We start from the raw sequence: 14,736 nt of genomic DNA on the forward strand, positions 1-14,736 counted from the left end.
TTCAAGCTGTTGGGAATACTGCAACCTTAGCCTTAGGATCTCTGTGGTTTCCTGAGAGTTCTCTCCCCACCGCCCCGACGGCCACCATTGCTGGGAGCACGTGTGCTTGCTGTCTCACTCCTGCCTGGGTAACAGAACGCAGATGGACTGAACAAATGCTCTTGAAACTCTACGCTGTGCCTGCGTTGTGTGTAAAATAATACTTGTGAGTAAACTGTTCTCTTTCTGTCACTTAGGAAGGGCATGGTCTCTTTTATTGTGCTAAGATAGTCTGTGTGCATGTGGGACTGGTAAGCACTCATTCTTTTTTGCCTTTTTGTTTTTTTCTCCGCTAATTGCCTTTCTAACAGGAGGCATCATTACTGAATGATCCCACCAAGAGCTTCAGGCAGATTCTCCATTGTTTTTTTTTTAATTGCTTAAAAAACGACTTGGGACCTGGATACCTGAAAGACCCCCTTCTCCCAGATTTGAGAACTCTGGGGAGGCTTGTTTCTTGATCCCACTGCCATCCGAGGCATGTTTAGTGGGGATGCGAGAGAGGGCCTTCTCAGCGGTTGCTTGGGGGTTCTGGAGCTCCCTGGTGTGGGGGGCTTGGTTGGACCCCTCTCTGTTGTCTTTCTGCCGGCAGGCAAAGACCTTTTTATTCAGGCCAGCCTTTGATCTGTAAGCTGGTCATTGGAACACAGGAAGCTGCCTTATACTGAGTCAGACCTTGGGTCCATCTAGCCCAGCATTGTCAACACTGACTGGCAGACGCTTTCCAGGGTTTCAGGGAGGATTCTTTCCCAGCCCTACCTGGAGATGCTGGGGATTGAACCTGGGATGTTCTGCACGCAACACAGGTGCTCCAGCACTGAGCCACAGTCTGTTGCTGAAGGGGGGTTTAATTGGTGGGCTGCCTGTTTCTTTCATTGTTGTGTTTTTAATTTGTTTTTATGCTATGTTTGAATTAAGATTTTGTTTTTAATCTGTATTTTATTACTGTTAGCCAACTTGAGTGCCATTTTTTGGTGGAAAGGTGGGATATAAAATAAAAAAAAATTCCACTTAGTTAATGAAACTAATTAATTAAACGTTTAGAAATTCCTCTGCAGCAGCAGCAGCAGATGAGATGGAAAGAAGCAGAGCCGATCCACCAGCCCACACCATTAGGCTCCTCAACTGTCACCACCACAACCATTCCAGGAGGCTTCCGCAGAGGGAGGAGAAATGGGAAGCAGGGCTATTCCAGCACCTTGCCAAAGACCAGCCGCTTGTTTCCTTTTCCTTTTGTGTCACACTGCCATTTTAGACTGTATGCCTGCAGGCAGGGACTGTTTTGTTTTTTTAATTGATTGTATGTAAGCTGCTATGGGAGCCTTTTTGGCTGGGGAGCTTGATAAAAATACTTTAAATAAATAAAGGCCAGTGGAGGCTTGGCGCTGATGTCACTGGGGCGGTGAATCCACTCCAGGTTTCAGTGAGAACCAGACAGAACTCTAAAGGAGCTCTCCAAGGTGCTTCTGACTGGTTCTGACTGAAACCCAGAGTGGATGCACCACCCCGCTGTGATTGGAGCCACCAGACTCCACTGATTAAGGTGCAATCCTGTGGTCCTGGGAGAGTGTCCCAAGGACCATAGAATTTTTTGGACTCACCCTCCGGAAGCCATAGACACTGCTGCAACTTTGGGAGGGGGACTTCATGATCTGATCCCTCCTCCCACCCTGTCCCCTGCAGCTGCCATAGAAATCAATAAAGAGTGACAATTCGTTCCCGTAGGCAGCTACTCTCTATTCAAGCCTGATCCCGTCAAATCTGCTAAGGTATTACTGCTAAGGTATTACTAAGGTATTACTGCTAAGGTATTACTCAGTAGCTTCATGCTGCAGCCTTGCTTTGAAACTTTTCTGCCAAAGAACCCCAACTCCCAAGTGCTCTACAGAATGTCCAGGGAGAAGAACATTCTCCCCGCCTTGCTTTGTCAGTATCGTTTCCTCTTCTGGGAGGATCTTGTTTTTCATTTGTACTGCATAGTAATGCAGTCTTGGTCGGCTGGGCCTTCTGGCCTTTGTAAGAACATCCTTCCTTCACACTTTCTTTCATCTGTACCCAAGTCCCTGATTTTGTTGGGGCGTTGGGTTTCAGTTAGAACCAGCCAGAACTCTAAGGGAGCTATCTTGGGGGTGGGGGCATCTCCTTTAGAGATCTGTCTGGTTCTGTTCACAGCCCCACCAAAATCAGAGCCACCACTGGTTAAATATATATGTATAGGTGCAAATCTAGAAATAATGGCTATAATTTAAATAGAAATATTACTGTGGGTACATACAGACAAGGCTTTCACTGGGCAATCTCACTGCCTCATTCACAAAATTTTATGGCCCCCCCGGATGTCACTGTTCTCTCTTGTTTTCCCGTGGCTTCTTTTGTCTTTTTTCTTACTACGAAAAAAGATCTCTTAAGGAAAAATAGGTTGAATGGCTGCGCAACGAGTCCGGATGGTTGGTGCTGGGCGCCCTCTCTTTCGAAATGATCTGAGCTCAGGTACGGTGCCTGTCTGCTCAGCTTGCTGTCCAGGGGCTGCTCACTGCTGATGGGCTCTCCTTTCTTATGATTCATTTTTCAGTGAAGGCTGGTGGCTCCAATGTCAGTGGGATGGTGAATCCGCTCCGGGTTTCAGTCAGAACCAATCAGAACTCTGACTGAGCCCTGGAGTGGATACACTGCCCCACTGACATTGGAGCCACCAGCCTGCACTGGAAGTAGGACTGATACTTCACTCATCTGATGAATGCAGGCACCTCTTCATGCAGGAAGAGCCACAATAAATTTGTTAGGTGTTTAAGTTGTTGCTACGTTATGCAAAGGTATTGGTGGTGAGCCACAGCCGTCTTGCAGCAGACACATGGATGGACTTTGCAGTGTCAAAAGGCATTTAGAACAGCGCAATCTGGAGCATATTAGTTGTCCCATTGACTTAAATAGGGCTCCTTCCTAGGACATGTTCTTAGAACTACAACTTTAGGCTGCAATCTATGCATTTACAGAGAAGTAAATACCATTGAATCAAGTAGAATTTACTTCTGAATAAACATGGATAGGAATGGGCTGTTAATTCCCCCCCCCCCCCAATAAATACTAAAGTGGTTTCTGAAGAATAAGGTTTTTGGACCATTTGCAGCATAGATAAACATGCTTAATAAGAAGCATGTTCCAGAGGATTCATAGGTATTTACTCCCATGTAAAGTGTGCATGGAATCCCAGAGGAACAGCCCAATTTCATGCATGTTTACTCCCAAGTAAGTCCCAGTTTCTCCAGTGCTGTTTACTCCCTAGTACAGGGGTGGGAAATCTGTGCCCCTGTAGATGTTAAGACTCCAACTCCCAACATTGGCCATGGGAACTGGAGTTCAACATCCAAAGGAGCACAACATTCGCTACTACTGCCCTAGTGTGTTCAGAATTGCATCCTTGCAGCACGATCCTATGAATTTGTTGTTGTTTAACTCCCTGGAAAAGACCCTGATGCTGGGAAAGACTGAAGGCAAAAGGAGAAGGGGACGGCAGAGGATGAGATGGCCAGATAGCATCACCGATGCAATGAATATGAACTTGAGCACGCTCCGGGAGAGAGCGGAGGGCAGGAGGGCCTGGCATGCTCTGGCCCATGGGGTCACGAAGAGTCGGACACAACTGAACGACGGAACAACAAAAATTCAGTCAGTTGCTTCCGACTCTTCGTGACTTCATGGACCAGCCCACGCCAGGGCTTCCTGTCGGCCGTCGCCACCCCCAGCTCCCCCAAGGTCGAGTCCGTCACCTCCAAAATATCATCCATCCACCTTGCCCTTGGTCGGCCCCTCTTCCTTTTGCCTTCCCTTTCCCTAGCATCAGCATCTTCTCCAGGGTGTCCTGTCTTCAGATCCTATGAATACTCGGAAGCAAGTGCCATAGACTGCAAGGAGGTCAAACCAGTCCATCCTACAGGAAATCAACCCTGAGTGCTCCTTGGAAGGACAGACACTGGAGCTGAAGCTCAAATATCTTGGCCACCTAATGCGAAGAGAAAACTCCCTGGAAAAGACCCTGATGCTGGGAAAGACTGAAGGCAAAAGGAGCAGGGGACGGCAGAGGATGAGATGGCTGGATAGCATCACCGACGCAATGAACATGGACTTGAGCAGGCTGCGGGAGAGAGCGCAGGGCAGGAGGGCCTGGCGTGCCGTGGTCCATGGGTGTCAGGGACGACTGAACAACCACGACTCCCAGGCAAGAGGTGCCGCGGCCTGAGAGCTTGCGAGGAACTGCATTCACACGCTCCAAACACGCGGCCCAGCACGCGAGGCGGCGCCCACGGCCGAGCGCCCGGCGCCGCTTCGCAGGTACTCTGCGCGGTACTCCCGTGGAGACCACAGCGCCCAGCCTGCCTCGCGGCGCCCGGTTCCCCGTGCCCCGGTGCACTCTGGGAGCCGTGGTTCCCCGGCTCTCCGGCGAAGTTTCGTTCTTCGGGCAGCCCGAGAGGCGGCGGCGGGGGAGGAAAAACTTTCCGCGCCGCCTCCGCCGCCGGCCGGGCTGGGCTGTTGCCGCGGGTAACCGCGTCTTCGCCAATGGGAGCGCAGCGCGCCCGGCCGGGAGGCGGGCCGCGGCGCGCGGCGGGCCAATGGCGGCGCGGCGCGGCGCGGGGCGGGGCGCCAGTCGGCTCGGGCACCTTGTCCCGCTCGCGCTGCTCCGCGGCCTAGTCGGGTCGAGCGGCCCGGGCGCCATGGGCGGCGGAGGCAGCGCTCCCCGCAGGGTCACCTTCGAGGCGGACGAGAACGACAACATCACGGTGGTCAAGGGCGTCCGGGTGAGAGGCGCGGGGCGCGAGCCGGGCGGGCGGGGGCCTCTCCGCTGCAGGGGGATTCGCCGGGGGCCGGCGCATGGCTAATTTTATTTAGGTATTTATTTATTATTATTAAATGTATTAATCGCCCATCTGGCTGGCCACCCAGCCACCCTGGGCGATGTACAACATACAACAGAAACAGTTCAAAACAGTAAAATTCTGCAATAAAAACATTTTCTAAAATACCCTAGCCCACCCCAAACGCCTGCCTGAACAGCCACGTTTTTAATGCGCGGCGGAAGCTCATTAAAGAGGGGGCATGGCGGAGTTCCCTAGGGAGGGAGTTCCACAGAGTGGGGCCACCACAGAGAAGGCCCTCTCCCTCGTCCCCACCAGTCTAGCTGCCCTGGCTGATGGGACAGAGAGAAGGTCATCCGAGGCTGATCTTGTTAAGCGGCCTGTCTGGTGCTGCTGGAGGCGCTCCTTAAGGTAGGCTGGGCCGGAACCATATAGGGTTTTAAAGGTCAAAACCAACACCTTGAATTTGGCCCGGCAAACAACTGGTAAACAGTGCAACTCCTTCAGCACTGGAGTGATGTGATCTCGCCGGTGGCTGCCTTTAATCAGGCGAGCCGCCGCGTTCTGTACCAGCTGCAGTTTCCGAACCGTCTTCAAGGGTAACCCCACGTAGAGCACATTACAGTAGTCTAAACGAGAGGAGACCACAGCATGTACTACCGATGGGAGCAGATGGTCGGGAAGGAACGGGCGCAGCCGCCGTATCAGATGGAGTTGGTACAGCGCTGTCCGGCTCACAGCTGACACCTGAGCCTCCATGGACAGCTAGGAGTCCAAAATGACCCCCAGGCTGCGGACCTGGTCTTTCAAGGGTAGCTGTACCCCGTTCAACACCAGGTCAACATCCCCCAGCCTCCCCTTGTCTCCCACCAAAAGTACCTCGGTCTTGTCAGGGTTCAGCTTCAGCCTATTCCTCCCCATCCAGCCACTCACCGTCTCCAGACATTTGGACAGGGATTCTACGGCCAACCTTGGTGAAGATTTCAACGAGAGGTAGAGCTGCATGTCATCCGCATATTGATGACACCGCACCCCAAACCTCCTGATGATAGCCCCCAGCGGCTTCACATAGATGTTAAATAGCATCGGGGAGAGGATGGAACCCTGTGGCACCCCACAAGTAAGTGGCCACGGGTCCGAAACCTCCTCTCCCAGTGCTACCCTTTGGTACCTGCTGGAGAGGAAGGACCGGAACCACCGTAATATGGTGTCCCCAATGCCCAACCCCTCCAGGCGGTCCAGGAGGATACCGTGGTCAACGATATCGAAAGCCGCTGAGAGGTCGAGGAGAACAAGGAAGGAGCATTCACCCCTATCCAGAGCCCTCCTCATATCATCCACCAAGGCGACCAAGGCCGTTTCTGTCCCATGTCCAAACCTGAAGCCCGACTGAAATGGGCCTTCAAGTGTGCCTTCAACTGCATCGCCACCACCCGCTCAATCACCTTGCCCAAAAATGGCAGATTTGAGACTGGGCGAAAGTTGTTCAAAACTTGAGGATCCAAGAATGGCTTCTTTAAGAGCAGTCTTATCACTGCCTCCTTGAGGGCTGATGGCATCACTCCCTCCTCAATGGAGGCGTTCACCACCTCCTTGATCCCCTCACCCAGTCTCTCTCTGCAGCTCATAATGAGCCAAGATGGGCAAGGATCAAGTAAGCAGGTGGTCGGCCGTACCGATGAAAGCACCTTGTCCACTTCATCAGGAGGAAGAAGCTGGAACCGATCCCACAAAACCGGTTTGCCACAGGCCGCTTCTTGCTCACTAACTGTATCCACAGCGTGCAGAGTAACACACCTAATCTGATCAATTTTATCTGCAAAGTGCCTTGCCAAGGCCTCACAGGAGGCCTTAGAATGCTCCAGTGGTTCCGGAGCCACAGGACTGACCAGGTGGAATTGTCTGCTGCAGGATTTGGAGGCATGCCGGCGCATGGTCAGCCTGCGGAATTGGCTGCTGGGGATTTGCAGGTGGCTGGCGCATGGTTAAGCATCGAATCATAGAATAGTAGGGTTGGAAGGGGCCTACAAGGCCATAGAGTCCAACCCCCTGCTCAATGCAGGAATCCAAGTCAGAGCATCCCCGACAGGTGGCTGTCCAGCCTCGTCTTGAATGCCTCCAGTGTGGGAGAGCCCACCACCTCCCTAGGTCATGGGTTCCATTGTCGTATTGCTCTAACAGTCAGGAAGTTTTTCCTGATGTTCAGCCAGAATCTGGCTTCCTGTCACTTGAGCCCATTGTTCCATGTCCTGCACTCTGGGATGGTCGAGAAGAGATCCTGGCCTTCTTCTCTGTGACAACCTTCCAAGTACTTGAAGAGCGCTATCCTATCTCCCCTCAGTCTTCTCTTCTCAAGGCTAAACATGCCCAGTTCTTTCAGCCTCTCCTCATAGGGCTTTGTTTCCAGTCCTCTGATCATCTTTGTCGCCCTCCTCTGAACTCTCTCCAGTTTGTCTGCATCCTTCTTAAAGTGTGGTGCCCAGAACCTGGACACAGTACTCCAGGTGAGGCCTAACCAGTGCTGAGTAGAGGGGAACTAGTACTTCCCGGGATTTGGAAGCTATGCTTCCAGTAATGCAGCCCAAAAGAGCATTGGCCTTTTTTGCAGCCACATCACATTGTTGGCTCATATTCAGCTTGTGATCGACAACAATTCCAGGATCCTTCTCGCTTGTAGTGTTGTTGAGCCACGTATCCCCCATCTTGTAACGGTGCATCTGGTTTCTTTTTCCTAGGTGCAGAACTTGGCATTTATCCCTATGAAATGTCATTCTGTTTTTTTCTGCCCAGCGCTCCAGCCTATCCAGATCACTTTGAATTTTGTTTCTGTCTTCCAAAGTATTAGCTCTCCCGCCCAACGTTGTGTCACCTGCAAATTTGATCAGCATTCCCTGCACCTCCTCCTCCAAGTCATTAATACAAATGTTGAAGAGCACTGGGCCCAGGACTGAGCCCTGCGGTACCCCACTCGTTACCTCTCCCCAGTTTGAGAAGGTCCCATTGATAACCACTCTTTGAGTCCGATTCTGTAGCCAGCTGTGGATCTACCGGATCATTGTTTCATCTGGCCCACTTTGAGCTAGTTTGCTCATCGGGAGATCATGGGGTACTTTGTCGAAAGCTTTGCTGAAGTCGAGGTATATGATGTCTACAGCATTCCCACGTTCTACAAGGGAGGTGACTTGATCAAAACATGAGATCAGATTTGTCTGGCAGGACTTGTTCTTGACAAATCCATGTTGGCTTTGAGTAATCACTGCATTGTTTTCAAGGTGCTTGCAGATGGATTGCTTTATCATCTGCTCCAGAATTTTCCCAGGGATTGATGTCAGACTGACTCGTCTGTAGTTCCCAGGTTCCTCTTTTTCACCCTTTTTGAAGATAGGGAGAACATTAGCCCTCCTTCAGTCATCTGGCACGTCCCCCGTCCTCCATGATTTCTCAAAGAGAATAGACAGCGGTTCTGAGAGTTCTTCTGTCAGTTCCTTTATGACTCTAGGATGCAGTTCATCTGGCCCTGGAGATTTGAACTCATTCAGAGTAATGAGGGGTTCCTTGACCATATGCCTGTCGATCTCAAGCTGCAATCCTGCCCCTTCAGCCTGTACTTCGCCTTTGCCAGGGGGGTCATAGACCGGCTTTTGGGAGAAGACTGAGCCGAAGTAGGAATTGAGCACCTCTGCCTTTTCTTTGTCATCTGTTGTCATTTTGCCATCCTTATTTAATAGCTGAACAACCATTTCTTTCCTCTGCCTTTTACTATGCACGTAGCTGAAGAAAGCCTTTTTGTTGCTTTTAGCATCCCTCGCTAACCTCAGCTCGTTCTCAGCTTTAGCCTTACTGACGCCATCCCTGCAATTCTGTGCTACCTGCTTGTACTCTTCCTTTTTTGCTTGGCCTTCTTTCCACTTCCTATGTGTGTCCTTTTTTGTTTTCAGGTCATCCCTAAGCTTGTTGTGAAGCCACATTGGCTTCTTCTGTTGTCTTCCACCTTTTCTTGTAGTTGGAATTGTTTGTGATTGTGCCTTGAGAATTTCCTTTTTTAAAAGCTCCCACCCATCTTGGACTCCTTTTCTCATTAGCGTCGCTTGCCATGGGACCTTACTGATCATTGTTCTGAGTTTATTAAAATCAGCTTTCCTAAAATCCGGAGTACGTGTTTGACGAAACTCGGCTTTTGCTTCCCTTAGAACCAAGAACTGAAGTACAACATGGTCACTTTCCCCCAGAGTTCCTGTAACTGCTACTTTATCCACTAAGTCATCTCTGTGTTAAACTGTGGTTAAGCTGGTTAACCTGTGGAATTGTCCACTACAGGATTTGAGGCATGCCGGTGCATGGTTAACCTGCAGAATTGGCTGCTGCAGGATTTGGAGGCATGCTAGCACGTGGTTAGCCTGTGGAATTGTCCGCTGCAGGATTTGGAGGCATACTGGCGCATGGTTAGTCTGCGGAATTGGCTGCTGCAGGATTTGGAGGCATGCTGGCACATGGTTAACCTGTGGAATTGTCTGCTGCAGGATTTGGAGGCATGCTGGCGCATGGTTAGCCTGTGGAATTGGCTACTGCAGGATTTGGAGGCATGCTGGTGCATGGTTAACCTGCAGAATTGTCTGCAGCATAATTTGGGGGTAGCCGGTGAATGGTTAAGTTGTGGAATTCACCACTGAAAGATGTGGTGGCAGCTACCAGCTCATATGGGTTTGAGAGGGAAGTATATGGCTTCACAGCTGTGGAGTCCATCAGATGCTGCTAGTCATGCTGTAAATGGAACATCCATGTTCAGAAGCAATGTGCCACTGAATATTAGTTGCTGGAGAACAGTGGCAGGAGAGTGCTGTTGCCCTCATGTCCTGTTCATGGGCTTCTTATTGGGGCATCTGGTCAGCCCCTGTGGGAAACAGGAGGCTGCACTGGGTGGTTGGTTGATCTGGTCCACCATGTCTCTTCTTACAGTCTCTTTTCGGATGGAGGGAGGGAGGCACAGGCACCATTTGCTCATGTGCTTAGATGCCAGAGAGGGTATTTGGGTAGCAGTTGCAAGGAGCAGCTGCCTTGGCTTGTTTAACTTGGCTTGTCTAGGAAGGTACTACAAAATAAAATAAAAACTGCCTTCTCACTCTGGGCAGCAGTGGTGTAAATTATTGCTCCTAAGGAAGTATCACACAAACAAATAAACAAACCCCAAACCATCAAGCAGAGGTGAATGCCAGAAAGAAATGGGGGGGGGGAATGGTGTCAAAGATCACTATTAGGAGGAGCAAGGATTTTGCTAAAACACATTAAATAAAACGTAGTATGACAGAAAGTTGGGGAAGCAAATGGGGTAGTGGGAAATGTTTTGGAGGAGTGCCTGCTATCCTTGCTAGTCACACCTGCTCTGAAGTGACTTGGGAACTTGCAGATGTCTAACTGCTGCTCGGAGCCAGTGGGGAAGGGGGTGAATGTGGCTACTCCTTGCCACCATCATGGTATACTTGCCTGCTCAAGCAGGTGAGTGACAGTGTAAGGAGCGAGCTCCGCTCGCCTCACCCTGTCTTGTCTGCCTTCTCTCTCTAGGCAGCGTGGCAGTTGGGACTGGGCATGCTGGGCTGTCCCCCTGGGAGATATCAGTGCTCAGCCCAATCCCAACTGCTGCCCAGACAGAGGAATGTAGATGGCTGCCACTGCTTCCCTTCAGTTGCGCCCTTCCCCAATCCCTGAAGAGAGAGCGAGAGCACAAATGGAGGCTTCCACGGCATTGCTCCCTTCCCCGCACTGCTCCACCCGATAGAGCTCTCTCTGGGCATGGCAAGAAGTTGGCAGATACTCAGAGGGAGAGAGTGAGTGGAGGTGGCTCCTTTCGTCTCTACTCCTCACTTGCTGGCCTCACCGGCTGGCGTAGAGTTAGGATTGGGCCGACTGTGCCCAGGCCCGACCAGTGCACTAATCAGAGGGGAAGGGCAGGGGAGGTGGCAGCTGGAACAAGGAGCTGCTGCATCTGCTAGCTCACTGGTGTGAGTCTGCTTTTCCTTGGCAGCACAGTGGTTAGGACTGGGCTCAGCACAGTGCCCAGAGACTACCTAACCACTGTGCTGGCTCAAGACAGAGAGCGCAGCCAGTTAAGCAAGTAAGCTGAGGAGGTGGTTTCTGTTCTTGCAGCCGCCTCTCTTCATGTCCTTCCCAGTGTTCTCCCTTTGCACAGCGTGGCAGTGAGGATGAGTCTGCTGGACCCAATGCCAACTGCTACACCACTAACAGAAACCAGATGTGAGCGAGCAAGAGGAGGTTGCAGTGGCTGCCTCTGCACACTCTCTTTCCCTCTGGAGGATGGCACAGCGGGAAGCCGCAGCAGTGCCCACAGGTAGCTCTCGCAATTGCTGCAGCCCCCAGAGAGAGAGAGAGAGAGAGAGAGAGAGAGCATGTGCACACAGGTAACTGAGTAGCGGCTGCATTTTCTCCCTGCAGCTTCATGTGCGGGTGTTGTGGAGAGTTTCTTTTGCTGTCTTCAGCAGTTCAAACCGTTTGTAATTGCACAAGAACAAGCCACACCCAGTATTTGCTGATCAGCCCTCCCTATGACAGAGTGAGTATTTCAGGTTACGTTTCTGCAGTCCCAAGTGCAGTGCTCGTATACCCCCTCACCACACTGGCCCTTTGGTGAATCTCTCTACTCTGTTGACCAGCATTATCATTTTAGTTGATGATGATGCCCAAGGATATGGATGGTGTCTTTATAAAAGTGCATCCAACCATGTATGCATTTGACCCTCGCCCATATTGGTAGGCTCTTGGCCGGTTGTTTCTGGTTGTGTAAAGTTTCTCCCTATTACAGAGAGGGTAGTTTTAATTTATATGCAGAGTACATCATGAGAAATGCCAGGTTGGATGAATCACAGGTCGGAATTAAGATTGCCGGGAGAATTATCAACAACCTCAGATACACTGACGATACCACCCTAATGGCAGAAAGCGAAGAGGATCTAAAGAGCCTCTTGTTGAGGGTGAAAGAGGAGAGTGCAAAAGCTGTTCTGAAACTCAACTTTAAAAAAACTAAGATCATGGCATCTGGCCCCATCACTTCCTGGCATATAGAAGGGGAAGAAATGGAAGCAGTGACAGATTTTACTTTCTTGGGCTCCAAGATCACCGCAGACGGTGACTGTAGCCATGAAATTAAAAGACGCTTTCTCCTTGGGAGGAAAGCTATAGCAAACCTAGACAGCATAGTAAGAAGCAGAGACATCACCTTGCTGACAAAGGTTCGTCTAATCAAAGCTATGGTTTTCCCAGTAGCAACGTATGGCTGTGAGAGCTGGACTATAAGGAAGGCTGAGCACCGAAGAATTGATGCTTTCGAACTGTGGTGCTGGAGAAGACTCTTACGAGTCCCCTGGACTGCAAGGAGGTCCAATCAGTCCATCCTAAAGGAAATCAACCCTGAGTGCTCATTGGAAAGACAGATACTGAAGCTGAAGCTCGAATATTTTGGCCACCTAATGCGAAGAGAAAAGTCACTGGAAAGCCCCTGGTGCTGGGAAAGATTGAAGGCAAAAGGAGAAGGGGATGGCAGAGGATGAGATGGCTAGATAGCATCACTGATGCAATGAATATGAACTTGAGCACACTCTGGGAGAGAGCGGAGGACAGGAAGGCCTGGCATGCTATTGTCCATGGGGTCACGAAGAGTCGGACACGACTAAATAACTGAACAACAACAACAAGTTTATTGATTGATTGATTATGTTTTTAATCCACCCAATAACAGATGTTCTCTGGATGCATTACAATAGTGAAAGGAATAAAATACAAAACCACAAAAGCTAAAGGAATATAATTTGTTGTTGTTGTTGTTGTTCAGTCGTTCAGTCGTGTCCGACTCATCGTGACCCCATGGACCATAGCACGCCAGGCCTTCCTGTCCTGCGCTCTCTCCCGGAGCGTGCTCAAGTTTATACTCATTGCATCGGTGATGCTATCTAGCCATCTCATCCTCTGCCGTCCCCTTCTCCTTTTGCCTTCAGTCTTTCCCAGCATCAGGGTCTTTTCCAGAGAGTTTTCTCTTCGCATTAGGTGGCCAAAATACTGGCGCTTCAGCTTCAGTATCTGTCCTTCCAATGAGCACTCATGGTTGATTTCCTTCAGGATTGACTGACTGGACCTCCTTGCAGTCTAGGGGACTCGTAAGAGTCTTCTCCAGCACCACAGTTCGAAAGCATCAATTCTTCGGCGCTCAGCCTTCCTTATAGTCCAGCTCTCACAGCCATACATTACTACTGGGAAAACCATAGCTTTGATTAGACGGACCTTTGTCGCCAAGGTGATGTCTCTGCTTCTTACTATGCTGTCTAGGTTTGCCATAGCTTTCCTCCCAAGGAGCAAGCGTCTTTTAATTTCATGGCTACAGTCACCGTCTGCGGTGATCTTGGAGCCCAAGAAAGTAAAATCTGTCACTGCTTCCATTTCTTCCCCTTCTATATGCCAGGAAGTGATGGGGCCAGATGCCATGATCTTCGTTTTTTTAATGTTGAGTTTCAAACCAGCTTTTGCGCTCTCCTCTTTCACCCTCAACAAGAGGCTCTTTAGATCCTCTTCGCTTTCTGCCATTAGGGTGGTATCGTCTGCATATCTGAGGTTGTTGATAATTCTCCCGGCAATCTTAATTCCGACCTCTGATTCATCCAACCCAGCATTTCTCATGATGTACTCTGCATATAAGTTAAATAAGCAGGGTGACAATATGCACCAAACAACAAATGACACATCTACCTCTGTGTGTGTGTATAAAATAAAAGATAGCCATAAAATGTTAAACTAAAATCTAAAATGCCTGGAAATTTGTGAGGCTACTGCTTAAAAACAAAACAAAAGTACTGCTAGATTAAAATCATTATTGCTCAGTCTCTAACATGAAATTCTTGGGTTAGGTGATCAAGCTGGTAGTGGCAACAACCCCGCTTCTAAATTGGACTTCCATGTGGCAATGATGATCTTGATCCACTTCAAATTTGGCTTCAGACTAGGTTTTCCAACTGGAGCTGCGTTGACCCTGTTGGATAACCTATGCCAATACAGAGATAGACAGGAAGATAGTAATTCTGTTGATTCTCCTTGACTTCTTAGCTGCTTTCTATACCACTGACTATGGTATTCTTCTGAGTAGCCTGGCAGAATTGGATATATCACATTAGGTGTTTCTGTTCCTACCCCTCAGATCTCTATGGGTCCTTTTATGTTCATAAGTTTCACCCAGCAACCTTGCTACCTTGTTTCCACCCTGCTCTTTCTGGTTTGTTTTTGTCCCCTTTCTTTTTTAACACTGCCCCTTGTGCTTTTTTACAGGGTAGGCAACTCTCATTACTTAAATATTTTTAAAAGTATGATTCATCATTGTCACAGAGGGGGAAATTACCCTTTGCTTGCCACTGGGATGTTTGCAGGAGTGGGAAGGGATGATGAGGTGTTTGGCGTAGTCTGTGCTCCTGTTGAATACAGTGCAGCTTATGGTTCCTTCTGCAGTGAAGCACAGACCTTACTCTCCCAAAGTGTGTAAACAAGGTTTAAAGTTTCTAGCTTGTATTGTGTGGTTGTGGAGAATGACAGAACAAATTTGGAGGCTCTGAATTACATTGAATGGAGCACTCCCTTCAACAAAGTCTGTGGTCCTGTGCATACTTACCTGGGAGTAAGTTCCCTTTAACCCAGTGAGTCTTTTTTCTGAGTCAACATGCACAGATTGTGCTGTAAAACTGCAGTCCTATGCACAGATATTTGGAGGTTAGGTACCCTTGAACTCTAAATATTTGAACTCCTTATCTTCTAAACTCAGTAAGACTTATTTTTGGATAAACATCCAGAGGTTTTGTGT

The 14,736-nt window shown here is 49.6% G+C and overlaps 1 protein-coding gene across 4 annotated transcripts in view; it reads left to right on the top strand.

Annotated features, from left to right (window-relative positions):
- The first annotated feature begins 4,664 nt into the window (after positions 1-4,664).
- Positions 4,665-14,736, top strand: part of CHCHD3 (coiled-coil-helix-coiled-coil-helix domain containing 3) — a 286,033-nt gene continuing 275,961 nt past the window's right edge. For 2 of the 4 annotated variants that reach the window (XR_014784221.1, XM_084809043.1), the window contains exon 1: positions 4,665-4,832. Coding sequence is in view for 2 of the 4 variants with exons in the window: in XM_084809043.1 (XP_084665169.1) it covers positions 4,749-4,832 (84 nt within the window). In the remaining 2 variants the exon portion in view is untranslated. Of the gene's footprint in view, positions 4,833-11,319; positions 11,455-14,736 lie in introns of those variants that run through there. The other 2 variants (XR_014784222.1, XM_084809044.1) reach the window with 2 other exon arrangements.

This window comes from Heloderma suspectum, chromosome 7, assembly GCF_057233095.1.
Source record: "Heloderma suspectum isolate Gila_16-S chromosome 7, 16-S_ref, whole genome shotgun sequence".
NCBI lineage: Eukaryota > Metazoa > Chordata > Lepidosauria > Squamata > Helodermatidae > Heloderma > Heloderma suspectum.